Source organism: Curcuma longa, chromosome 15 (assembly GCF_044706935.1).
Source record: "Curcuma longa cultivar G26 ecotype Majalengka, Jawa Barat chromosome 15, ITB_CL_G26_1.1, whole genome shotgun sequence".
NCBI classification, from domain to species: domain Eukaryota; kingdom Viridiplantae; phylum Streptophyta; class Magnoliopsida; order Zingiberales; family Zingiberaceae; genus Curcuma; species Curcuma longa.
The window spans coordinates 7252569-7278480 of NC_133875.1; the positions used below are offsets into that span (position 1 = coordinate 7252569).

Sequence of the window (25912 nt, forward strand, 5' to 3'; positions counted from 1 at the left end):
TGATAGCGGCAAAGGTATTATCACTGCTGATAATACAGTTCATAAAATTTAGAAAGAAGGCACTGTTGTTATTGACAACAATCGTGGAGAATCAATAACACTAAAAAGTGTATATCACATGCCGGGGATACAAAAGAATCTTTTCTCTGTTGCAAATGCAGTGGATGCTGAAAATTTCATGCTCTTCGGACCGCGAGATGTGAAGTTTCTTCAGAACATCAAAGAAATCAAAGCCGATGTTGTTCATACTGGTACATGTGTGAATGATTTATTTGTTCTATCTGCATCAAATTCATATATTGAAAAGATGAGTAGCAATGATAATTCCTCCTTATGGCATGCAAGACTTGGTCATCTAAACATGACTAAGTTGAAGGTTATGGTTCAAAGGAAATTAGTTGATGGTCTGCCCGATCTATCAAAGGTTGAGGATGAAAAAATTTGTGAAGGCTGTCAGTATGGAAAGGCACATAGACTTCCTTTCAAAAGCTCAAATTCACGATGTACAACTCCTTTGGAACGAATCCATAGTGATTTGATGGGTCCTACTCGAACTGCTTCTTATTCCGGATCTCACTATATGTTGTTGTTTGTGGATGATTATATGCGGTTCACATGGGTTTATTTTGTGAAACACAAATCAGAGGTATTTTCAAGATTTCTAGAATTCAAGGAAACTGTGGAAGGAGAATTGTGTAGAAAAATCAAGATTTTACGGACAGATAACGGAGGAGAATTCTGTTCAAATGAATTTTTCTCATTTTGCCGAAATAATGGCATTAAAAGAGAATTATCTTGTCCGGAGACGCCACAACAAAATGGCGTGGCTGAGCGAAAAATTAGACATCTTGTGGAGACCTACAAATGTTGGTTGCATGCGAAGAATTTATCCAAGGCATTATGGGCAGAAGGTATAAAATGTGCAGCTTATGTTATTAACCGGGTGCCACTCAGATCAACCAATAATAAGGCACCTTATGAATTGCTCTTCGGTGTTAAACCAAACGTGAAGTATCTTCGAGTCTTTGGTTCAATCTGCTATGTTCATGTGTCTGATTCTCAAAGGAGTAAGTTGGATGCTAAAGCAATTAAATGCATTTTTGTCGGTTATGACGAACAAAGAAAGGGTTGGCGGTGTATGGATCCTACGACTAATAAATGTGTTGTTTCTCGCGATGTTATCTTTGATGAGATTTCTTCTCATGATTCTACAGATGTCTATAAGGAAGAAAATAATACGATAACTTTGCCATTATCCCATTTCTCAAAAGACGTATCTAAAGAAAATCAAGGAGAAAGGGAGAGCTTGTGTCCTAACCAAAATGATGGCTCTCAAGAGGAAACAATCAGCCAACGCCCGAGATGAAATGTTGTGCGACCATCTCGTTATAGAGATGATAATTTTGTCACAAATTTTTCTTGCTTCTTTGCTAATCCTATTGATGATGATGAACCTTCTTCTTATGATGAAGCTAAAGGAGTAAAAGAATGGGAAGCTGCTATGAAAGAAGAAATGGATGCCCTGCAGAAAAATTAGACGTGGGACTTGGTTCCTAAACCTCCTGAAGTGCAACCAGTTTCGTGCAAATGGGTCTTTCGAATAAAGAGGAAGGCTGATGGGAGCATAGATCGATTCAAAGCAAGGCTAGTAGCTCGAGGTTTCTCTCAAAAGTACGGGGAAGATTATGAAGAAACATTTAGTCCCGTGGCAAAAATGACTTCGGTACGTACTGTTCTAGCATTAGCGGCTAGCCTAGATTGGAAATTGTGGCAGTTGGACGTTAAAAATGCTTTCTTATATGGAGAGCTTGATAGACATATTTATATGGATCAACCGCTTGGATTTGTGTCTGAGTATCATCCGGATTTTGTGTGTAAGTTGAAGAAGGCCCTCTACGGATTAAAGCAAGCTCCACGTGCATGGTATGGAAAAATTACAGAATATTTAAGATTCTGTGGTTACGCAGCTTCTGAAGCAGATTCAAGTCTCTTTATCAAGAAACGTCAAGGACTCATGGTGGTCATTCTGTTGTATGTGGACGACATAATTCTAACGGGCAGCAATTATGCAGAGGTCACTCGCCTTCAGGAAGAACTTTCGTTGCGGTTTGATATGAAGAAACTTGGGGAGCTCAGTAATTTTCTTGGGCTGCAAATTGAAAATCTGGATAAAGGAATTTATGTGTCTCAGTTCAGTTATGCTAAACGACTCATTGAGAAATTTGGTTTGATTGATGGGAAGAAGCGGTCTACACCACTTGATGTAAATGCAAGACTTCGTCGTGATGAAGGAACATGTTTGTCGGACCCTCGTCCCTTTCGTGCACTTGTGGGAAGTCTTATTTATTTGACAATAACAAGGCCGGATATTGCCTTCTCCGTTGGTATGGTTAGTCGATACATGCAAGAGCCAAGGAAGCCACACTTTGAAGAGGCAAAGAAGATCTTAAAGTATGTTAATTCTACTCTTAACTTGGGTCTATTTTATGAGAAGGGTGTAGAGTTTTCCTTGCAAGGATTTGCAGATGCTGATTTTGGTGGAGACTTGGATGATCGGAGATCAACTTCTGGTTTTGTATTTCTGCGAGGAGCTGCAAGTATATCATGGTGTAGCAAAAAGCAAGGTTCGGTATCTCTATCCACGACTGAAGCAGAGTACAAAGCATCTGCTCAGGCCGCTCAAGAGTGTATGTGGCTTCGTAGACTCTTTGAAGATCTGCACGTACCCATTGATCAACCCATTCCTATTCATGGAGATAATCTGAGTGCAATCAAACTTACGTCTAATCCTGTCTTCCACGCAAGGACAAAACATATTGAACTTGAGCATCATTTCATTCGTGAGAAAGTGCTCGACAGGATTATTGATATGGTCGCAGTTAAAAGTGAAGACAACATTGCCGATATTTTTACAAAAACACTTCCGAAGGGTGCATTCGAAGATCTACGATCAAAGCTCGGATTAGTTCTGAGAACATCACTTTAAGGGGGAGTGTTGAATTATAAAGTGATGTTTTTTTGTTTTATTTTATAATTTGAAAGTTTAATTTTGTCCAAGTCTTTAGTCTTTAGGTGTTTAGAATTTATCTTTGTGATCCTAATTTATAGGATCTGGTCTTACATGATCCTATTTTATAGGATCTAGTAATAATTTTGTCCGAGTCTTTAAATGTTTAGAATTTATCTTTGTGATCCTAATTTATAGGATCTGGTCTTACGTGATCCTATTTTATAGGATCTGATAGATTTTGTAAAGCCTATTTATAGGCTCTTTCTTTTTGGTTTTAATGTAAGAGAGTTTTTATTATTTCCATCTTCCAGATATTTATTTTCTGTAATCTCTTCTCTTCAAATTTCTTCATATCAAGAGTTTTCTTCGCGGTTAATCACTTCAATATTCTTGGAGTGATTGGGAGATTTCGTCGATTCTGATTTTCTCTACAATAGTGGTTTGTTGATTGTGATGAATTTTTTTAATTTTATATTCATATTACACTTGATGCAAAAGATAATATAGGAATAATAAATCTGCCTTCTCGAGTATTGTAAGAGAAATATATAGATATTTTAAATGCAATAGATTATGTTTCAACTACTAAAACTTTACTTTATATTTTGAGAGAAGAAAGATTTATTCTTCTACTTAATTATATAAAAGAAGTTTGTATCAAGTATAACATATTGAAATACTACACATAGAAGCTTATTATAAATCTGCTACATGTCATTCTTATCAACAAAAATGAAAATCATAGTTGAAGACCACTATCAATTTGATGTATTTACTACTATAATAAATTTTCAAATTGAAAAACTTAATAGTGGATTTAAGGATGAGACAGTTGAACTTCTTAAGTTTAGTTGTACTTTAGAACCTAAAGAAAACTTAAAGCTTCTTAATGTTAATCATATCTGTTGACTTATCAAGAAATTCTATCATTTTGATTTCGATGCACAAGATTTGCAAATCACTTGAGAATGTAATTTGATCACTATAAGTTTGATATTGTTGGTCATGAAAGATTTTAAAATTTATCAACTATTTTTAAATTATGTCGAAGATTAGTTAAAACAAATAAGTCATGAACCTATAATTTGATTGATGGATGATTTTTTCTCATTTATTATAATTTATACATTATAACTATATTGTTTTACTTATATATTGAATCTAATATATTTATTTAATTGGCAAGTTGATTCGTCTTATTTTTAACTCTTTCCGTTTACAACAACAATAATAGAACGAATATTTTCAACTATGAAACTTATTAAAATAACTCTTCGTAATGATAGAAATTTTTTTTTAATAGATTTTGATCATCTATATTGAATGAGAGTTGAATGAAAAATAATAATAATGATATAATAATTCATAAATTTGATTCTAATAACACAACTTCAATAATATTTTTTATTCCATACTTTTGAATATATTAAATATTAAATATTATTTTCATATTTTTAAAAAATTAATACTCACATCCTTTTTATTTTATATTTTTGAATTAATTAATTAATTGCATAGTCAACGTCAGTCTCAGATAATTTTGAATCTTGATATTCAAAATAAGTTATTTGATGAAACATATTATTTTTCATGGCAAAATAACGTATTTTTCTGGAAATTAATACTAATTAATACGTAACTTTAGTAGTAAAAACGAGTTGAGTTTTGGGGAACAAGTTAAGGATCGATCACAAAAGCTTCGTTTTCCTGAATGATGCACGGACGACGCAAACTGCTCATTTGTTCTTCGATGGCACCAAAACAAACGAGGACAAATCGCCCAACTTACAGAGAACCCAAAAGGCTGATGCGCTGGGACTCTTACGATGCCGTAGGATTTTTGGATTTGATCTGCTCAGTTCGTCTACCTTCTTTCCAGAGAAAAACCAGTCATCTTTCAAGAAGTCACGGCGAGAGAAGACAAACTGTTTACGCCGCCTTCACAAGATTACGATGAAGAAACGAAAATCATGGGAGGCAATAGCGACAGATATCCACCATTAACACTTTTTTTTGTTTTATTTTCTTGATTTTAAAACAGGATCTCAGAAAAGGAAATCGAAGCACAGTAGCATGCTGCTGCTGCTTCTTCTGATTAATCATGGCACTACACGGTCGTCTGCTGGCGCTGCTGCTTCTGGGCGACGAGGCTCGTCACTCTCTTGCAAGCCATGACGGGCTCGCCGGAGAGGGAGATCACCGGCAGGTTGTCGCAGTTGCAAATCTCGATCATGAACCCGTCGGGGTCGTGGAAGAACAGCTGGTCCACTTGGATCCCGCCTTCCTCCACGCGCCTCTGCACGTAGGCTATTCCCAACTCCGCCAGCTTCTTCTCCACCAACGCCAAGCTCTCACACTGCCTCAATTAACTACCGATCAGTCAAAACAGAGCGAAACAGAGGAGGTGATTTAATTGCAAAACCTGGAAGGAGATGTGGTTGTCCTTGGGGTTAATCTCCCTCTTCCGAGGCATCTTCTCGGGGGCTTCAGACTGCAGCAAGTGGACTCCGATCCCGTAGTTGAACAGCCTATATATGAGCGTTCTTTTCTTTAGCGGTAGCCGGTAGGCACAGAGTAAATTAATTAGCAGTGGCATGCATTGCTTACCAGGCGCCGTCGAAGTCGAAGGAGCCAGGACGGCGGATGGGGAAGAAGCCCAGGACGTTCTGGTAGAAATCGAGGGAGGCCTCCACGGACCTGCAGACGATGGAGATGTGGTTCAAGGAAGCCAGCGGCAGAGCTCCGGCGGCACTGCTCGACATCTTTGAGATTTGTGAGCTACTCTTCGATCTTTGAATCTGATGTGTAAATGGAGAGGGGAAAGCAGGGAAGGGAAGACTGGAGAGAGGACGCTGGAGTGGAACAGAGGAAAATATAAAGCAGAGGAAGTGGGCGAATCGTATACGGGATCTCATGCATGCGCGACTCTCAGTCTCTAAGGCCGCCACCTGTCTCGCACGTGGCTTCGGAAGAGGGAAACCAATTGAGTGGAATCCTTTATTGTATTTTATCATAAAAAATAATGACAATTTAAATATAAAGACAAAAAGCATACGTAAATTTCAAATATTATTATAATCGTCTAACAAAAATAAATTCAAGTCGGTGGGTTCCATTGTGAATCCGATCCGACAAAACCCAACCCGAGCACTCACAGGATCCGATTTGGCTTGCTGCTTGCTGTAAACGGTGGTCGCTTTATACCCGTCTGCTTCCTCTCCCTCGGCCGCAGCGCAATTAGGGTTAGGGTTTCGGATATCTTGAGCGCGGAGGAGGAGCTAATCGCCCATGGAGGAGGTCACGGAAGGCGTCAACAATATCCACATCACGGCTACCGATTCCTACAAGAAGAACCGGATCCAGGTCTCCAACACCAAGAAGCCGCTGTTCTTCTACGTCAACCTCGCTAAGGTTCGATCTTCATTACCCTCGAAGATGTTATACTCATTTCCAGTCTCGAGTTGAAGGCTATCTAGTGTCTGATGGTATTAATTGGAAGCCCTAGTTTTTGTGTTTTCGTTTCGCTTGCCGCTGGATGCTCTAAGTACTAATGAGTGATGGCTCTCTTTATCATATTTTTATTCTGTCTAGTTATCTGGTCGTTATTTCTTTGTTGCGTTAAATTGATCATGATTGTGTTTTTCATTGCAGAGATACATGCAGCAACATACTGAAGTCGAGCTATCAGCTCTGGGAATGGGTAGGTTCTCGAGTTTAGTGTTTTTTCGGTGTATATTCAACTTTAAGCAAGATTAAGTGTCGAGTATTATTTTCGGGATTTCCTATCTCAAAATCTGACGGTAACTATTCACTAAATTGGTTCATTATATTCCTCAGGTGGATGTTCTTGTATTAGACTTCCTTGTTCTTAGTTAGAGGCTTGTTTATGTGCTAAATGATTTAAAATAGTTTCTTGGTTTGTGTTTATCATTCAAGGCATGTGCATAGGAGTTTTTGTTTGACTTCTCTAGACATACCTCGAATCAACATAAACATGCTGCATTTTGCCTTAGCCTTCTGGGTTTGGATACATCGATTTTATTTTTCTATCGAACTTTATGCAAGACTATATCCTTAGGAAGTTATACCTTGAACCAGTATCTTACTCTAAAAAGTCAACTTATGACAGGTTGAAATAGAAACTTATGTCAGATTTAGGAATCATAGGATAAAAACTCTAAAAAGTTTGAAGCAATTGTAAAGTGTGTGAAACTGATAGTATCTATATATATACAATAAGCAAATGATTACAAATCAAGAAAAAAGCTCAGGAAATCATTAATTTGATTCATCCATTATATGTCTGAAAGTCAATATAAGCCATGGTTTTACATTTTGTGTCATGTTAGCTGGTATGGAAAAAATTATTGTTTTTCTCCATTGATGAGGGCACATAAAATACTTAAAGACACATGAAATGGGTCTCCATAACCTGCCTTCCTTGATTTTATGAACTGCACCAAGTTGCAGCATTTCTTGATTACATGGGTTGTCTTCTCCTCTCTGCTTCCTCCTGCATCCCCCCTCCATTTTGATTCATCATGGCTTCTTCCTCTTCCTCATCGGTGCCACCAACACAGGTGAAATGACATGATACCATTTCATTCCAGCCGAGGGAAATGAAATTTTAATCCTTGTTATAAACATAAAAAACTTGGTGAGTCACACCAAAGTAACATGGGGAAGAATGATTAAGAGAAGACTATGATGAGATATATTCTTTCGTTGAAATCCAACAAGATGCTTTGAAATGGTAAATTAGTCATAGATATTATCTATATTTATATTAGATAATAATAAACATATCAAGAAAAATGAAGTGCATGTGGAAAAAACATATAATAGAGCTCCTATTAGTCATAGATATTATGTACTGGATATATTAAAAAGTCAAGACTTTCAAGCTAGATTTAGATTCATCATGGCTTCTTACTCTTCCTCATCGGTGCAACCAACACAGGTGAAATGACATGATACCATTTCATTCCGGCTGAGGTTTGAAACCTCAGGGTGGAATGAAATTTTAATCCTTGTTATAAACATAAAAGACTTAGTGAGTCACACCAAAATAACATAGGGAAGAATGATTAAGAGAGGACTGATGAGATATATTCTTTCTTTGAATCCAACAAGATGCTTTGAAATGGTAAATTAGTCATAGATATTATCTATATTATATTAGATAATAATAAACATAATTGCATGTGGAAAAAACATATGATAGAGCTCCTATTAAAAATTCATGCAGGATTTTGAAAACTAAAGAATATCTAGTAATATCAATAAGAAAAAAAATTCTTCTTCAATGTAGCTCGTAGTGTTAGAATACTGAACGTCACTAATGAGTTTCATATGACTATCATTTACTTTAATGGTTGATCATAGTACATTGTTATTAGAGAATCTTACTAACTATATTCATGTTAAAATGCATGAAGTTAAGTAAAAAGTTGAGTATCTGAAGTAATTTTAGCAGTAATAAAGAAAATGTTTAGTTAAGCTAGATAAATAACAAAGTCATTCAAAGAAGGGATTTAGATTATAGGTTCTATATTTAGATAAATTGAATTAATTAGAGTTGAACTGTGATAATTAAGAAAGATAAACATAACTATGGTTGAAATTTACAAAAATCTGGATAATATGTTTACTAGATGCTGATGATATGATCTGGTGTAGATCTTAATGGAGCTATGATTCTGCCATTAACCAAAAATATTTTGCTATGACAAGCTGTTAGATGTTGACCTATGTATGCTGATTGAACTTGTTTGCACTTGTCATGATCAACAAACCATGCTATTGAGACCTAAATAGATTCCTAGGTTTGTTGCAAAAACAAAAATTTTTATAGATTAGTTATAGATAGATTCTTTGCCTTTGAATTTCTGTACTGGATATATTAACAAGTCAAGACTTTCAAGCTAGATTTAGTAATTAAAGCTTATAAATATGTCAAACAGGCTTATTGTATGAGTTTGAAATGTGGTGCATATCAAGTAGACCTAGGTTTACATATTTCTTTCTTTAAGTGTTTTGTTATCCATATGCCTTATTATCTATATACTTGTCTCTTTGATCAAGCTAAGAGAAAGGTATTAAATTGACAAAGCTATTTATCCTTCTTTTCTGCACTTTTATTTGATCATCATCATGTATAAATCTTTATCATTTTATCTTTTGTTCTTACATCTAAGTAGATTTTCATGGCCATTGGTTCCTTTCTAAACTTGTGAAAACCATTGTTCTAGTTTGAGACTTTTGTGTGTTTAGCTAATTCTTGCTTGGAAATGACTAGAGCGTTATCTTGTATGGATCCATTATGTTGGTGTGATATCATTAAATTAAATGCTTCCTAATTTTGGCCTTGGTAACTATGTCCTTTGAGACATCCTTGAATTTTTTGTTTTGTTTAATCAGTTACAAATCTTATGATCCTGTTTGGCTTGTTAGAATTTTTGAATTCCTTGTTTTTGTTACTTTAATGTTTTTTTGCAGATAGTATACTTACATGTCATATGAGGATTAATAGATGCCAGATATTAAATATCTGTCTATATATTTTTTATTTATCCTATTAAATTATTTTAATACATTAAGGTTTGTTATGTTTTGGGCTCTCTTAGTTACAACATTCTTTGGGGTTATGGTAACTAGTAAAATTACAGATTTATTATTGAAATTGTGATTGTAATTATTACGCTTCACACGTTATTTATAGTAGCATGCATAGTTATTAAAGGTGCTCACTTGATTGCACCTAGGTGCAAGGTGTAGTCCAGCAAGCCTCTTGCACTTGGTTGTCTTAAGTGTGCATCTTGTGAGAGGTGACAGGCGTGATTTTTCTCACCTCATTGAAGGCTTCAAAAAACATTTTAATGCCCGTCCATACCTTTAATTATCATCTCATTGAAGCAAGACATATCAGGCTCCAAAAAACATTTTAATGCCCAGTCCATACCTTTAATTATCCTTTTAATTAATTACGTAGTATGCATGCGACACCTATTTCTTTGCCCGTGAATGAAATTGGAGTGATTTTGAACATGTAAGTATAAATATTTAAGGAAATATTAAATAAATTTATTATAAAAAATAAAATTAAAATAATTTTTTGTTTTGTGTGAAGCTTCATTTCAAAAGAAGAAATAGATTGAAACAAAACAGACTAAATGATTTAGTTTTTATCAAGTATAATAGGATTTTGAGGCGTTGATATATATGTGTGACACTGCCGATCCTATTTCTTTGGATGAAATAGATGATAGGGATTGAATGATAACACTGATGAAGAAAATGATTTAATATTTGATAATGACAATTTGACTTGGAGTGAAGTTGCACAAGTTTTTGGAGTTGGTGAAGATGCTAACAGTTTCAGATCTCAAGTTTCATCTTCTTCAAAAGAAGTAAGGGCAACTTCATCAAAAGGAATTAAAAGATCTTCTACAAGTCAACTTTTGATGAAGAGGAGGAAGAATTTGGTCTTGAGGAAACCGATGAAGATTTACTATATAAATCTGAAACATCTGATGATGATGATGATAATGATATGATTAAGGAAGATTGATGATGATAATGATATGATTGAGGAAGAAGATGAAGATTTTGATACTTAGAAGTTTTTTTTCTCTTTAATTTGAATTATGCGTATAACATATTTATTTGCTAGTGAATTTTATATTTACATTATTGTTTAATATTTTATAGACTATAGTTTTGTTAGTGAAATATTTTGGAAGAAATTTCTTATATATATTTGAATTATAAAAATTTATACCCAAAGCATCTTATTTCGGTAAGGCGTGCGCTTTAGGTCCCATAGCACCTATGCGCTTTTAAATGTCTCACGCCTTAAATAACTATGGTAGCATGTAAATTCCCTTGCTCAGTATTTGCTTTGGATGCTTTTGTGATCTATCGCATTCTTGTCAGCAATTGCAACTGTTGTCACCATTGCTGAGATACTGAAAAACAATGGACTTGCTGTTGAGAGGAGTAAGATTCTCTCTTGTTCTACTTTTTCTTAACTTTTTTAAGTGCATAAGAGATTGAATTTTTTATCAATTTGGTGCAGAGATCACTACATCGACTGTTGATATCACTGATGAATCTAGGGGCAGGCCTATCCAAAAAGCCAAGGTATTCAGATTGTAGTATTAATATTCATTCTGTAGGTCATTAGATTGCCCTTGAATTTGCTTTATTCAAAGGAAACTTGCGAAAAAAGTAGCGTACATAAATTTGGCTATTTCATTTAGGATAGTGTTGCTAAAACATGAGCAATAACCATATAGTCAAAGCATTTACGACACTTGCATCGACTTGAAATGTGATGCTCGTAATTGCAATTTGCAAGTGGAAATAGAACATGGAAAATGTATAAATGTAAAAGAAACGTGAGGAAGTATCATGTTAATGTTAGCTTAATCAATCGATTAATACACCATGATGTTGCTTTTCTCTGCATGTGATAACTTGTGCAAGCAAATTTAGTACCAAGTGCTTCTTGTAATGCTCTCTATCTAATGGTTTGTGTTCCACATCCAGATTGAGATATTGTTGGGTAAGACGGAAAACTTCGATGAACTAATGGCTGCTGCAGCTGAGGAGAGAGAGTTGGCAGATGGTGAAGAACAAAGCTAAAACTGAAAAAGCTCTCTTGCTTTTTTTGAATGCATGCCTGGTCGATTTGTTTGTTACATTTACATTATAATAGCTGGTTTCTAAACTGGTTTCGAAATATTACCACCACGTTTCCTGCAAAACTTTCATGTGACTATTTAAACCTTTGTAATGTTTAAACAAGTTTTTAAGATGTAGTGTAGGGGTTCTTTGATTTCATTTGTGTTATGATGAGTCTGCGGTGCTCCATTTATATGCCTGCAACGATTCATATTATGAACTCCAATTAGAATTTGAATGTTGTTGGTTTCTTATGTGAATTGTGAATAGGCTGTTTCGATCATTATGGAGTTCTAGGTGTATTAGCTGTTCTGCAATCTCAGTTTCTTGCGGAGGCAACAATGTACTTTTCCTTGAGCAATTCCTTGTTTTCAATGTGGCTCTCCCTTCGGTTCTCTCAGCATTACTACAATTGAAGAAGATAGAAACAGCTGCCGTTGCAGCTTCAATGCGCCGCTCTCTCCGTAGGTATTCATTGTGCCGAACGATCTCTCAAAGGAACAGCTGCCGTCGCAGCTTCAAGCCTCCGTATTCAAACCGTTGTGAACCTCCACCTCCTCTTCTACGCCGCTGCCGGAGTTGGATCATGCAGGAGAATCACTTGAGTGCTTTCGAACATACGAATCACTTGGATTCTGCTACACTCCATTGCTGCGCTGCGCAGGTGTTTGATGAATTTCCTCTGCACTACTTTGGTTTGACTTAAATTCTAAAGCCTTGTTTCTTTCAACGAGCGTTACAATTTTGGTTTGGTTGATATCTGGAGATCACGAGAAGAATTTTCTCAGTGGCTATGCTATACACATAATGTTGTCAATCTGAGGTACTTGACCCTTTATCTTTTATTGTTCCCTTTTTCTGTGAATATGTATGTTTGTTACTACTTCTTTATGACTAATTTTTCATCGGTGTTAGATCTTTAATCTGTCAGATTCTTATTAATTATTTTGACAGTTTAGGGAAGGTGACATTTCCTTGTAAGAGTAAATGTAAGATGGGGAAAATTGGACTGCCCTGAACGTAATTGTGATCTTCAAGGGACTTCAAATGTGAGCATCCAACAAAGCTGATGTTTTAGCTTCACGGTATGAAAATAGGGTATGTTTTCATTGTATACAACAACAACAATTAGGTTTTTATTCCCACTAAATGAGTTAGCTATATGAATGTTTTTATGTCACTGGATTCAATTTTCTATTATATCCTCATCTATATTTGAAAATTTTTATTCTATTTTATCATTGTTAATAAAGTCTTATTTGGTCTTCTTCATTTAATGTGCGTACTTGTTATAATTTCACATTTCTTAACTAACATTTTTATTGATTGTCTAAGTACATATTCATGCTATCTTATATGTGTCTTTAAGAGTTTTTTCTCAATAGGTGCAATTTCAATTTTCTCTCTAACATTTTCATATTTTACCTTATCAATTTTTGTATGTTCACACATTCACTTTAATATTCTCATTTTTTTCAACTCTCATCTTTTGCTTATGTATTAGTTTCATAGTCCATCATTTAATTCTATGTATCATCGCAGGTTTAGTTGTTTTATAAAATTTTTCTTTAAACTTTAGAGGTAATGTCTTCCTCTATTTCAATTAGAGATGATAATTTTCTTCGAATTTGATGGAGGATTTGATATCTGATTCGAATGGAGGAAGACATGAAAGGATTTTTTTTGGATCCTATTAAATAATCGAGTATGAAGATTTTCGAATCCAATTATGGAGACGGGTCTGATAAAATTCTACTTGTATCTGATCTGAATATCTGATTAAATTATATATATATCTATTATTTTTTTTTATTTCACTGACGATCAATTAAAACATAAAATAAAATTTTTGTGTTGCTGGTTTTGAAAACCAACACCAGTTCAAAACTAACATCAAAACTGTGGTGCACTGGTGTTGGTTTTCAAAACCAGCACCACATGATGCATGTGCTGGTTTTGAATAATAACATCACAGTTGGCTTTTCTCTAGTTTAGTAGTTGAAACTTTTAATTAATTTAATTATAAATTTTAAAATCAAAATCGAATTGAATTATTTAAAATAATCAATTTTTTAAAATAAAATTTTAAAATAATCAAACTGAATTTTTAAATTCAATCGATTAATTCTATTTAATCAAATTTTTACCCATCTTCAAATTGAATATTCAATGAAGATAAGGATGAATATAATAAATAGAGATAAAAATGGAGATGTGAAATTTGACTTATTGTCATCCATAATTTCAACCATTTTACATAATTCCATTAGTTAATGTAAATTAGGAAGTCAGAAACATGTAAAATGTTATTAGCAAACAATAGTTTACCCATCGGCAAAGAGAATCGATTTCTGCTGCTGCATCATAGTACAAATCAAGACTGATTCCCTTTGGAGAACGATTGTTGTTATGTGAAAATCTATTTGCTTTGAAGAACAATTCTTGCAATCTTATGCTATTGGATATCATCCTCGATTAGTTTGTCGCCTGGAGCTATTCAAGTATGGTGAACAAATGCTAGAATATCATCATGCTTAGAAGTGTGGAATATATGAAAGCTGAAAGGCAAATAAAAGGGCCATTACAATGAAGCGGGTAGTGTCATATTCTTCTTTAGCATTGATTGTTTGGTCACCTGTTACAGATATGAACAAGGTGCTTCATGTCCGAGAACAAGGTCATTGACAACTTGAATCATCCTGAAGAGCTAGCAATAGACAAACTCTTTCTGTACACTAGGTTTGAGAACAAGGCCATTGACTGCTAAAACCGAAAAGGAAATCTTTAAGATTTCATGCCTGTGCTTGAAGGTACATCATGTCTGCCTCAGTCATAACTCATTGACAAGCTTAGTTCGAATGAACAACTGTAACACTGATGCTCAACTATTCTCAGCTTGAATCATCCCGAAGACTTACCAACAGACAAATTCTTTTCTGTACACTAGGTTTGAGAACAAGGTCATTGACTGCTAAAACTGAAAAGGAATCTTAATGTCTGCCTCAGTCACAATCCATTGACAAGCCAATAATTGTAGCACTGATGTTCAACTACCCTCAGCTTGAATCATCCCAAAGGCTTAGCAACAGACAAACTCTTTCTGTACACAAGGTTTGAGAACAAGGACAAACTGTTTCTGTACACTAGGTTTGAGAACAAGGTCATTGACTACTACAACCAACATGGAATCTTGAAGGTTTCATGTGACTCCACCTACTAGTATTCTGCATAAGATAGTGGTTGGAAATCAAGACAGCATACCAAACTGGTCTTTAGTGATTTGTTAAAAGAAGTCATAATACTGGATGGATGAAGCACAAGAGTCTAGTAGGAAGTTGATAAGGATTTCTAAATCACTGCTTTATAGTCACAGGCAAGCTAGAAGCTTGAATACAATGACAAGATTTTCTCGACAGAACACTAAAACCCGATCAGAAGCATGCCCAGCATGCTACTCTTGGTAACTTTCCTAAAGTAGGCTAGGCTACATATATACAGGTTATAGTTACAGTTATATACACGGAGGCAAAGCAACTAGTACTACACGAGAAAGTTGTGAGCGAGAGTGTTTATTCTACCAGCCAGTCCAAATTGAAACTTTCTTCAGCCACCTGAATATGAAGATCTGGTATATCTCTTTCTGCTTCTTTCCATAACAAAGCAATATCTTCATCACAAATGACATGACCAAGAGACTTCAACGAAGATGAGGATCTTGGTAGAGTCTTCAACTGAGAACATTCTCTCATGTCAAACTTCTCCAAACTTGTCATGTAGCCAAGCTCTTCTGGCAACTCTCGGAGATTAAAGGATTGAGAAATGTCAAGGTACTTTAATCCTTTCAGCAAGCAGATCGAACGAGGTAGCCTCTTCAGAGCAGGGCAAGCATATACCCTTAAAATCTTTAGAGAATTTAGCTTGCCAAATTCACATGGCAACTCTGACAAATCATGGCAGTTGGATATGCTTAAGCATTCAAGTGAGTTGATGTCGCAAATGGCAGAAGGAAGTTTTGTTACATCGATGCAATGATCTATCGTTAGATGTGATAGGCGGGGAAGTGTCAATGAGAGGTCCACCTTTGATCCTCTCAGGCTGTTGGTCAATTCACATAGAACAAGTGATACTTTTCGCAAATTCTGCAGGGGAACTGTAGTTTTTGGCAAAGGAGGAACATCTATTTTCTCAAGCCAGAGACTTCTCAAGTTATTCAAAGATGTGAATACAGAGAGATTCTGTAGTGTTGTACATGATGCCCCATAATTGATCAAGATCAGAGTCTTCAGATTGGGCATCATACTGAGAAAGGGTGGCAAGAAGTATGTATTGGCAGCAAAATTCAAAATAAGTACCTCAGCCTTTGGAAAATGCATCTGAAACCAATCAGATTCTTTCATTTCACCTGAAAAAGAGATAGATAATTCAATTGCTGAAGCATACCTCAGATCATTAACCGTGTAATGGAAAATATCAAACAAGAACGAGTCACCTACTGCATTTTAAGACAAGGTAGAGCTGAATACCTGTATTAATGGAAACAATTTGTGCCTCTAACTGTTGATCCTTAACTCTCTCCCATTCCTTTGGGAGTTCGTTTTCCCTCCTTGGCATAATTAACCTCCTTCGAGAAGTTAAAGGCTCCTGACTGTTCACATGAAGAGCAAGGTCCCTCAACAAATCATGCTGAGTAACAGAAAGCTCTGTATAGCTGCTATAGATATCTCCAGCTCTATTCCTGCAGTATGCGTAAAATTGAACCGAGGTTAATCTATGAACATTGAAGCAATAGTGGTTCTAACAGAAGTTATTGAAGAAACATACTGTGCATCCTTCAATAAAGTTACAAGGTTCTTATTCGAAAGCTCCACTAGAATAGCAAAAGCATCTTCTTCATCAAGATCATGGAGCTCCATCCACATGTTGATTAGCACATCTAAAGGGATCCTCTTATCTTCCGGAAAAGAACCAAGATCTAGGAAACACTCCCTCACTTTCCCTGATAGAAACTCTATTGATGATGCCATTCGTTCTAGCAATTTATTTTCATGAGATTCACATATACTTTCTCCACGAGCAAGTTTATTTTTGGCTCTTAGCCAAAGTTTTGGAGGTTGATCTCTTAAAGAAGCACCAATAACCTTTAGAGCTAAAGGAAGCCCTTTACACTCCTCAACAACCTGTATTAACAATGAAATCTGTTCAGACAAAATTGACTCTATGTTTAACAGTTTGAATTAAACAATTCCCATTGTCACAGTATCTATGAGAAAAGTATGATGGTGATCACACACAAAAAAATAATTGATAATTGGTGACTATCAATTGAAACACTACCAAATTAGATATGATTGCAAATATAGTAGAACTACAAAATATGGTAACTTCAAAGAATGACATCAGAAGAATATTGAAAAATAAATCCCTACAAAGAACTCAAAATTTCAACAAAAATATCTGACAGTCAATTTATTTTTCTTATATTATAAACATATCATTGACAAATTATTGAAACAAGTGAAACATGCATGCAACAAAAGGAGTATCGTCTAGCTGCTGAATTAAACATACCAACAATGATTATTTACCTGCTTTACTAACTTCTTGTCAAAAGTAGATGGTATATATTTCTGCTCAAAAGCTGCATGACAGAAGAGGGACAAAGCATCCTCTTCCCCAAGCAATTCAATCTCATAAGTGTTTTTGACAATTGAAGGGAATTTGAACCGTGAAACAACAAGAATCTTGCATCCTGGTACTCTAAAAACAAGTTCTTCAAGCTCTGAGGCAGACCACACATCATCTAACACCAGAAGAAATGGTCCTTTATCTCTTGGCCCCAACTCCAACTGCCACTGTGGAATTTGGTTATAAGCACCAAGAACCATATTGCCACTAATTTGTTCCCACAGCTTTAGCTTCAAACTCTCCAAATTCTGAGATTGTGAAAGCGTCTCAAAATAAATTCTATCTTTGAAGTAACCTAAAGAAGAACAAGAAGCAAATGAGTTAGAACATAGTGTGGACTGTCAGAAATTCATTGAAAAGTTTATGGTAAGTTTTATACTAATTCTATGACCAAAAATTTGAAAGTTTAATTACCACAATAGACTCTTTCCAGCAGCAAAGAATCTGGTCTAATGATTTGAATTTTGCAGGATAAAGTACCTTCTTGAAACCAATTATTAAGACTGATAATTGATACAAAAGAATGTCAAAACTCTTCAGTCGATCTAAGCAAACCACAAGGAACTGCTTATATGATCTATGCTTGAGAATCTTATTCAAGAGTAGACTATAGTAAACCTCGAATTCAATCAGAGGACAATGAAACAATCGAAACAAGCAAGATTAGCAAGCGCGAATAAATCAAGGACAAGTTTGTAGTAGAAATGTGTAAAAGAAAAAAAAATCCAAGTGTTCAAGAGTAAATCTCTGCACAAGGAAAAAACAAAGGGAAACGCAAAAGTAAAAGGCCCTTACTTCGGATCTCTGGATCTTTGCAAATCTCCCTGGCGAGCGTCGTCTTGCCACTTCCTCCGATGCCAGAGATTCCAACCACGGTTACTCTATCAAAGCCATCCATTAACATCTCCTTTACCTTCTCCTTTCCGAACCTTATTCCGACCCCCACGGGTTTCATCCCTTCTCCTGCCAGTATCAGCCCTTCCATCACTTCAGCAACCGGGAACCCTGAGGACTGCGACTTCCCCATCGCCACCGGTACCTTCGCAGCTGCTTCCGAGGGCATTAACCCCTCCATCATCTCTGGCATCGGGAAGCCCGAGGACGGCGGAGGACTCCCCATCGCGATCGGTGCCTTAGCGGGCGCAGCCAGGGGCACAAATCCCTCCATCATCTCAGGGAACATCGAGAATGGCGCAGTCCCCAACGCCACCGGGCCTCTCGCCCCTACAGAGGCAGCTGTGATGTCTAGGGTCCGTTCGATGCGGTCAAGTCGAGCGGCGTAGTCGACGCGGATGTGGTGGACGTCGGCGAGGACATGGACGGGCATCTGGCGCTCGATCCAGCGGGTGATCCAGTCGTCGATGCGCTCCATTTTGTGAGCGAGCTGCATGGATCTGTAGACATTCCAGCGGGGGGAGGCGGCGGCCTTGCGGGCGAGTTCGAGGGCGAGGCGGAGGTTGTCGGCGAGCTCGGAGATCTGATTTTGGCGGTGCTGTGGGAGCTCGACGCCGGAGAGGCGAATCTCCTGGACAATGGGGAGCAGGGAGTCGACGGAGAGCTTCAGCTGCTCGGCAGCCGGCCGGCAGAGATAGGTCATCCGGACCACCTTCGAGAGCTCCTTTACCAGTTCGGTTGCAATCTCACGGAACGTCTCCATCCTCGCCGACCGGATCGCCGGCGTCTCTCTCCAATGGAGAAGCCGATAGATCTTGTGGGAGTGAGGGGAGGGAACCATATAAAGCAGGAGGAGGGTAGTTTTGTCATTTGAAAATAATGATTTGCTGACCTCATGATGATATTTTTATTATTTTAACTAAAAAGCAAAATACTACGTAAAAATTTGCAATTTTTTTTTAAATCAAAAAGTGAAAATAAATAAAATATGAAGGCTTGGTGAATTTCCTTGAGGACTCAATTTCCCTCCTATGTTTAGGTTTAATTATAGTGTTTTGATATTTTAATAATTCAACTTAAGTTAGATGTGTACTTGATTATTAAAGATAAATTTGAAGACTATGTGCCCCATGTATGATATTGATTGATATTATAATCTTGAATTTATTTTGGATAGACAAATTTGGATTTTGTTCAAAGTTATGTCGACCGATCGAGTTAGAATTATTTTGATCAAGTTAATTTTGAACTCAATATTGTGATCTCTAATTGTCATATTTGGTAAATTGTTTAACACAAGTCTAAAGTTGTTTGACATAAGTGCTTAGAAAAAGTTGTTGGGGGCATGTTTTAAAAAGCTTTGTTGGTGGTTTCTTTGGACAAGAATTCTCACATGAAAACATTCATAATCATCCTCATTTTCTCTAAGTGTCAAAAGGACTTACGTCAAGGAACTTGAGAAGTAAACATGAAAGTCTAATTCTTATTTTAATTTTAGAAGCTTCTTGCTTAGCTTACAACACTCTTTAATTTACTATATATATAGAATTAAATCTTTATGTTTAGGGCGAATCTTAGTTTTATGGGATCATTTTTTGCTTCAACAGAGTATCTAAAAGAATTTGTTTCGGATTAATTGTAATCATTAGCTACAAGGACCTTAACAACAATAAGATCTTACTTGGGATGACCTTGATAAGATGCAAAAAAAAAATGAGTATGTCAGTGGCCTTCGACAAAGGATATCTATCCTAACGTTTTCTTGATCTAGGGAGTAAGAGGTTGTTTTCAAGACTCGAATTCGTGACCTCCATATCACATGGTAGTAATTTTACAAAAGAAGATCTCTAATAAATTTGAAAATTCTTATAAATTCTAGTGAGTTTGCACAGCTCCTCTGACTCTTTTATGGCTATGTCTACACCCTTCTAAGGTAGTATGTTTGTCTAGTTGCACCTATCTTACATTGATCTATCTGGGATGATCGAGATTGAATTATTTCAAGGCATGTTTACATCACAAAATCAACCAACTAGCACATAACTTACTAGTGCAACAATCATTGTCATTCGTGGTCGCTTAATTCGGGTATATGTTGCCCTACGTGATAATTCATAAATCAAATACAAATGTCTCCGCGTACCTTTGTTACAATAAAATTAAATACAATCCATAACGTGACTCGTAAAGATACATCTATATGTGAAATGTGATGTGCACTAATAAAGCACCACAAAAGTCTCGATTCATTCGCTATATGGGCATCATCACATTTGCATATACCATTAGCTTATCTACTTTGTACATGACCCCCACCTATATATACATGTGCAAATTAAAGAATCTCTTTTCTCATCATCCTCCTACTTTAGGTGCACGACTATATTTAAGTGCTTCTGACTTCCTCTAAAAGCTAGATGTTGGACTTAACTTAGGGTTGTGGAAAGGAAATTAAAGGAATTGTGATTGATGATGAAAGAATTGATCTTTAATACAATTCCAGTGAACTATTTAAACCTCATAGAAGAAACTGCCGTGACTGTCAAGACAAGCAATAAGGAGATAATAATGGCCACTCACCAGAATGCCATGCAGCTAGATCCACTGCTTCTTCTTTGGAGACTAAATGGATGTGATGCCCTCAAACACGCACAGTGCTCAACTATCTGGTGTGATGCTTCCAAACTTTTCCCACAGATTTTGACACATTCTAAACGAGACAAATTAAACACTGGAGAGGAGAAGAGAGGAGAGGATAGGAGAGACGACAAGGACAGCCGAGACTCTCTCTGAGGAGCCAGAGCCCACAAGGAACATACAAATCAATCAAAAATGCTCAACTTGCGTTGCACCATCCACATCAGTAGTTTGCTAGCTATCAGTCTCAGAGCACTAGATCGATGCCTCGAGCAGATCATGCCCATCCATGTGGCCGACACTACCGAAGAACTCAAGTCAAGAATGGTTTCTCATCGCTTGTTGAATCGATAAGGCGTTAATATAATTGTTGTTGCCTTCTCGATCGATCGGTGTTGTTAATTTGTCTTGTGCTGACCTGAGAGTCGCAAGCAATGCGAAGCTTGGTAAAAGTCTTAATCAAGGACACACTCACACAGTGTTTAAAAAATAATTACAAGAAGAAAATTAACACAAGCTCTGCAGTAAAAATACTGAAAGATATATAGCATTATATTTGAGTTGAAGTCAAATAAAGACCAACCATTTGTCAAGAAGAGTGGCTGTGAATTGAGAGCCTTGGCATGTAATTAACCAAAGATCCATTTACTGATGACAAAAAGTGTTGTTTTTTTTATTGAGCCTTATTATTATTATTGTTTGGCAATTAATGTCAGAAGATAAATTAAAAAACAGGTAACTCGAATGTGAAGCTTGAGTCAAAGGATTAAAAGTGAGATATTAATATCATTTGCAGGACCTTGAATGCTGTTTCAGCTTCTTGCCACTGCACTGACTCCCCTTGGTCCACATGAATAATAATACAGTAGCCATCGAGATGATCACTGTCATGTCATGTCATGTAGCATATATTCAAGGACCACCCCAAGCATATCATATATAACGATCTTCTTAACCACAAGAGTTACTAGTGTTCAACCTTCACCTAACTCTTCTGAGGTCTAGGGAATGCAACCAAATAGCATCAATAATAGAGTATGCATTTGAATCCATGGGCGAGTCAAGGCACATGCATGCATGTCTTCCAACATTATCAAAATTCAGAAGCAATAATATCCTTTTAGGGTTTTCATTTTTCTTTTATTTGGCATCACACCTTCATATATATATATATATATATTAATTTACAGATAAATTAAGAGATAAACAAGGGAATGAGTTGACTGACAGATCGATGAATAGGATAGAAGCAATAGCAGCCCTTGAAAGGCACATGTTTTTAAACAGAACCACATAAACATGACGCTAGCTCCTTTGCCTTATCTTCACTGCTTTTGAATAATAAATATAATCCTTACTTTTTAAATTATTGTGTTAAACTCAAATTAATTAAGAATGTAAAAAAGTAATGTATATATATATATATATATTCAAAAGTTCCCTATTCTGAAAGTCATGCCTTGTTTTGTTGTTGTTCAAAAAGCTTGTAGTGTTAGGGTTTAGTGTGAGGATGCCAATATGGTTGCGTGGGATGATAAGTGAAACAATTCATTAAGCAATATCATTTGTCAAACTCAATTATTCATTAAAGTCAAAAAGCCAAAATTAAACTTAGCTAAAAAAAACTCCATAATATACATACATCATGCAGAAAAACAATTCATTCATTTTCTGAAATTAAGTTTTATTTTATTTTTAAAAAAGAAATTCCTTATGCTCTTGTCAATTTGATGCCCTAAAACCCACTCAACCACACCACACGTTTCTCAATCTTCTAATTGACAAATATGTCCACACACTTCTCTCTCAACTCTCAAGTCAAGGTCATAAACCACACCAAAAGGTCCGAATTCACACCTCCATTTCATGTCATAAATTTTCTTAGTGTTTTATTATTTAAAAAATATACTGATAGATCAATAGATAACGAAGGAAATTATTTCAATGGAAAATGAGGTAAATATTGTAAAGAAATGGGGGGTTTGTAAAATTGTTGTGTGTTTTTTATTTACATTAGAAGGTGTAGATTTTTGTTGGGGATCTATTCAAGGTCTTTGTTGGCTTTAAAAAAACATAGAAAGACGTCACGTTTTTTTAAAAAGGATGCAATATCTAAAACTTAATCAACACGTCAAAGTCAAAAGACAAATAGTCAAACGTATTAAAGAAACACGGCACCAGCTTCAGTTGAATATTTTTTTCCCTTGTTGAGAAACATAGTGGCATTGCCTATGGATGTTTTTCCTTAGAGATTTTTTAAATTTTATTGAAGACAAAAAATTTTATGTATCATATGCCAAATTATATAAGAGCACTACTTAACAAGCATGAACATGAAGTGCCTTCTTGACGAAGCCGAGACAATATTCTCCTCCATCGTTGCTAACTGTAACTTCTCGATTTACTTCTTCACAGATAGTCGTAAGACTGACCGTGTCGAGTTACTGGGGTGATGAATTCCACCTTTTGCTGAAATCAACATGAGATGCCTGTTATGGGCTTGAGCTCAATTGACCCGTGCTTGGATCAACCCAATCTTAAAATATTTCAAAATTACTTAGTACCAAATAATTTGAAAGTTAACTTTTAAATCATCTTTCACAATAATATTTATTAAAAATCAATGTCTTTATATGCAGAGCCGTCTTAATACGTTTGAAGGCCCTAGAAAAAAATAATTAGGGCCTTAATATTTTTTTAAATTAAATATTATTATTTTAAAAATAGTTTTTATATAAATATTATTAAAGATATTTAATTTTATTAGTAAAATTTAAAAGATAACTCAATGTAGTATAAAATGAAAGTTATGACCACTAGTTATAGTAAAATTAAAAAAAAATTCTCTTAAACTTTCAAATATAATTTATTAAAAAAATAATATATTTGTTTAATAAATAATTTTAATCAACTAAATAAAGTTAAATTTGATCAATAACATATTAAAAATAGTAATTAAATTTGATGATAAATTATTATAATATTAGTTAATATATATTTTAATTTATACTATTTAAATTTTTAATAATCAATTAACTTTGATAAATTATCAATCAAATTTATCTAGTCAAAATATTTAATTGGTAGTGTTTTCTTAACATTAACGACGAAATTATAAAAAAGAGAGAGGGTGTATATAATAACTTGTAAAGGAGTAGGGCACAATAAGAGTATAAAAATGATAGCGAAAGAGAAGAAAGATGAAGTAAAAAAAAATTTCAAGAGATATATTAAAGATGTTTTTGAACTTTTAAAAGAATTTTTATAAAAAATATCAATCACTAATAAATATAACCAATAAATATTTTTAGTTTATTAGATAAACCTAACTTAATTTGAACAGTAAATCAAACTTCGATCAATAAAAATATAAAAATTATTGATCAAATTTTGATTAGAAAAAAATTATAATAAATTGCCAATCAAATTTAACTTTGATAGTAAAAAAATTAAAATTATGGATCAAATTAATTTTGACAAGTAAAAAACAAAAAATTATCCATCCAATCTAATTTTATTCATTAAAAAATTAAAAATTACTAATCAAATTTAACTATGATTAGTCAAAACTTAAGAATTGCATACTAAACCTAGAAAAAAATAAAAATTAATTATAGACCAAATTTAATATTGACCCATAAAAATTAAAAATTATAGATTAAAATATAACTTCGACTCATAAAAATTAAAATATTTGGGTAGTAAAAATTAAAATTATCAACTAAAATAAAATTTATTTTAATCAATAATTTTAGATATTTATTGATCAAATTTATATGTTGTAAAATAAATTAATATATATACACCCTAGGGATAGGCCATAGCGGCCTATGCCTTGAGCCGGCCTTGTTTATATGTAATTTTTAGTCAAAATATTCCATAGATAAATGCTGATGTAAGTTAATTAGGCCTTGTTGACATACATCATGCATGAATTGACTTCCAAATATAAGTTCATTTGGAAGTTTTTTTTTTTTTTTTTTTGCAGAAAAAAGACTTCCAAATGAACTTGTCTTATCTTATAATTTTCACTTAAACCCTTCAAATTTATTGGCACTAAATTAATCCACTCGGTCTACAATCCAAAAACCATGTTTAGGACAAATACGTGAAGTGTGAACACATTAATAAAAATAAATGGGTATGCAAATTTAATATAATTATAAATTAATAATTATCAAATAAAAGGCCATCAATTATGCTCTCATTTCTTGTGATGAAAAAGACACCACACCAATTTGATTCCATAAAATTCCAAAATATTTTAGAAGAGTCCACCGTCAATCATGATCGAGGTGGGCCCGAAAACAGCGGCTAAAAATAATATTAAAACCACTTTTTCTTTTTGTTTTTTAAAAGTGTTCTAGAGATTCAAGGTCATCGGAAAGACTTCAAAGTAAGCATTCAAGAGTTAGATGATAAGTTTAAGACCAATAATGGTGCCCCTCATACTTTGACAATTGGATAATTGACTGCCAAATGCTGTTCCTTATTAATTATCTAACTTAGACGACCAAATAGCTAGCTAGGTGGGATGATAACTACATGAGTACCAATCGACTTTGACCACAACTAAATTAGGAGACATTAAAACAATTCATCAAAGGTGGCCTAGCAAGTGATTAACTAATCGAGTTGGGAACACTTTAGTTAACTAAGGTGGTGTAGGTGCTCTAGTTCGGTTGAAGTGGGCATTGATTGTTGGGCTAGATTGAATTACTGAATGTTGGTGATGACATGTGATGCTTAAAGATTGTTCGAGGAGTTGATGCAATTGTACTCATGAGCTATAGTTTTGATGATTGACATCAATAAATTTAAAATAAATTATGAAAAACCTCACTTGTATATCAAGTGTGCAAGAAAATCCTTACAAGTAAGAAAGTCAGATGTGAGGCAAAGGGAAGTTCAAGAAAGTCGAAAAATAAACTCTTGGCAAGAGAAAGTCCTTATAGGTCAAAAGGTCGGATGTGAGGTAAGTGAAGTCCAAGAAGATCGATA

General features: G+C 35.0%; 3 protein-coding genes across 3 annotated transcripts; 1 reads left to right on the plus strand and 2 right to left on the minus strand.

Moving 5' to 3' along the window:
* Positions 1 to 4949: 4949 nt before the first annotated feature.
* On the minus strand, positions 4950 to 5830 carry LOC141846064 (glyoxylase I 4-like). The gene is made up of 3 exons (XM_074734051.1): positions 5618 to 5830; positions 5433 to 5538; positions 4950 to 5366 (listed from the first exon to the last, which is right to left on the minus strand). The coding sequence occupies exons 1-3, from the start codon at positions 5770 to 5772 to the stop codon at positions 5118 to 5120; spliced, it is 510 nt and encodes a 169-aa protein (XP_074590152.1). The 5' UTR covers positions 5773 to 5830; the 3' UTR covers positions 4950 to 5117.
* Positions 5831 to 6187: 357 nt separating this feature from the next.
* Positions 6188 to 11849, plus strand: LOC141846066 (uncharacterized protein At2g34160-like). The gene is made up of 5 exons (XM_074734052.1): positions 6188 to 6421; positions 6662 to 6710; positions 10946 to 11008; positions 11088 to 11152; positions 11561 to 11849. The coding sequence occupies exons 1-5, from the start codon at positions 6299 to 6301 to the stop codon at positions 11654 to 11656; spliced, it is 396 nt and encodes a 131-aa protein (XP_074590153.1). The 5' UTR covers positions 6188 to 6298; the 3' UTR covers positions 11657 to 11849.
* A 3171-nt stretch (positions 11850 to 15020) lies between these two features.
* On the minus strand, positions 15021 to 19062 carry LOC141846223 (putative disease resistance protein At4g33300). The gene is made up of 5 exons (XM_074734222.1): positions 18176 to 19062; positions 17281 to 17675; positions 16517 to 16872; positions 16219 to 16430; positions 15021 to 16097 (listed from the first exon to the last, which is right to left on the minus strand). The coding sequence occupies exons 1-5, from the start codon at positions 19035 to 19037 to the stop codon at positions 15265 to 15267; spliced, it is 2658 nt and encodes an 885-aa protein (XP_074590323.1). The 5' UTR covers positions 19038 to 19062; the 3' UTR covers positions 15021 to 15264.
* Positions 19063 to 25912: the final 6850 nt, after the last annotated feature.

Coding starts and splice junctions, on each gene's coding strand:
- LOC141846223 (XM_074734222.1), bottom strand. CDS start 19,037: ATGGAGACGTTCCGTGAGATTGCAACCGAACTGGTAAAGGAGCTCTCG. Junction 17,676..18,175: donor CAAAGATCCAGAGATCCGAA/GTAAGGGCCTTT, acceptor GTTCTTCTTTAG/GTTACTTCAAAGATAGAATT. Junction 16,873..17,280: donor ACAAGAAGTTAGTAAAGCAG/GTAAATAATCAT, acceptor TTGTTAATACAG/GTTGTTGAGGAGTGTAAAGG.
- LOC141846066 (XM_074734052.1), top strand. CDS start 6,299: ATGGAGGAGGTCACGGAAGGCGTCAACAATATCCACATCACGGCTACC. Junction 11,009..11,087: donor TGGACTTGCTGTTGAGAGGA/GTAAGATTCTCT, acceptor AATTTGGTGCAG/AGATCACTACATCGACTGTT. Junction 11,153..11,560: donor GGCCTATCCAAAAAGCCAAG/GTATTCAGATTG, acceptor TTCCACATCCAG/ATTGAGATATTGTTGGGTAA.
- LOC141846064 (XM_074734051.1), bottom strand. CDS start 5,772: ATGTCGAGCAGTGCCGCCGGAGCTCTGCCGCTGGCTTCCTTGAACCAC. Junction 5,539..5,617: donor TTCGACTTCGACGGCGCCTG/GTAAGCAATGCA, acceptor GCTCATATATAG/GCTGTTCAACTACGGGATCG. Junction 5,367..5,432: donor ACAACCACATCTCCTTCCAG/GTTTTGCAATTA, acceptor TAATTGAGGCAG/TGTGAGAGCTTGGCGTTGGT.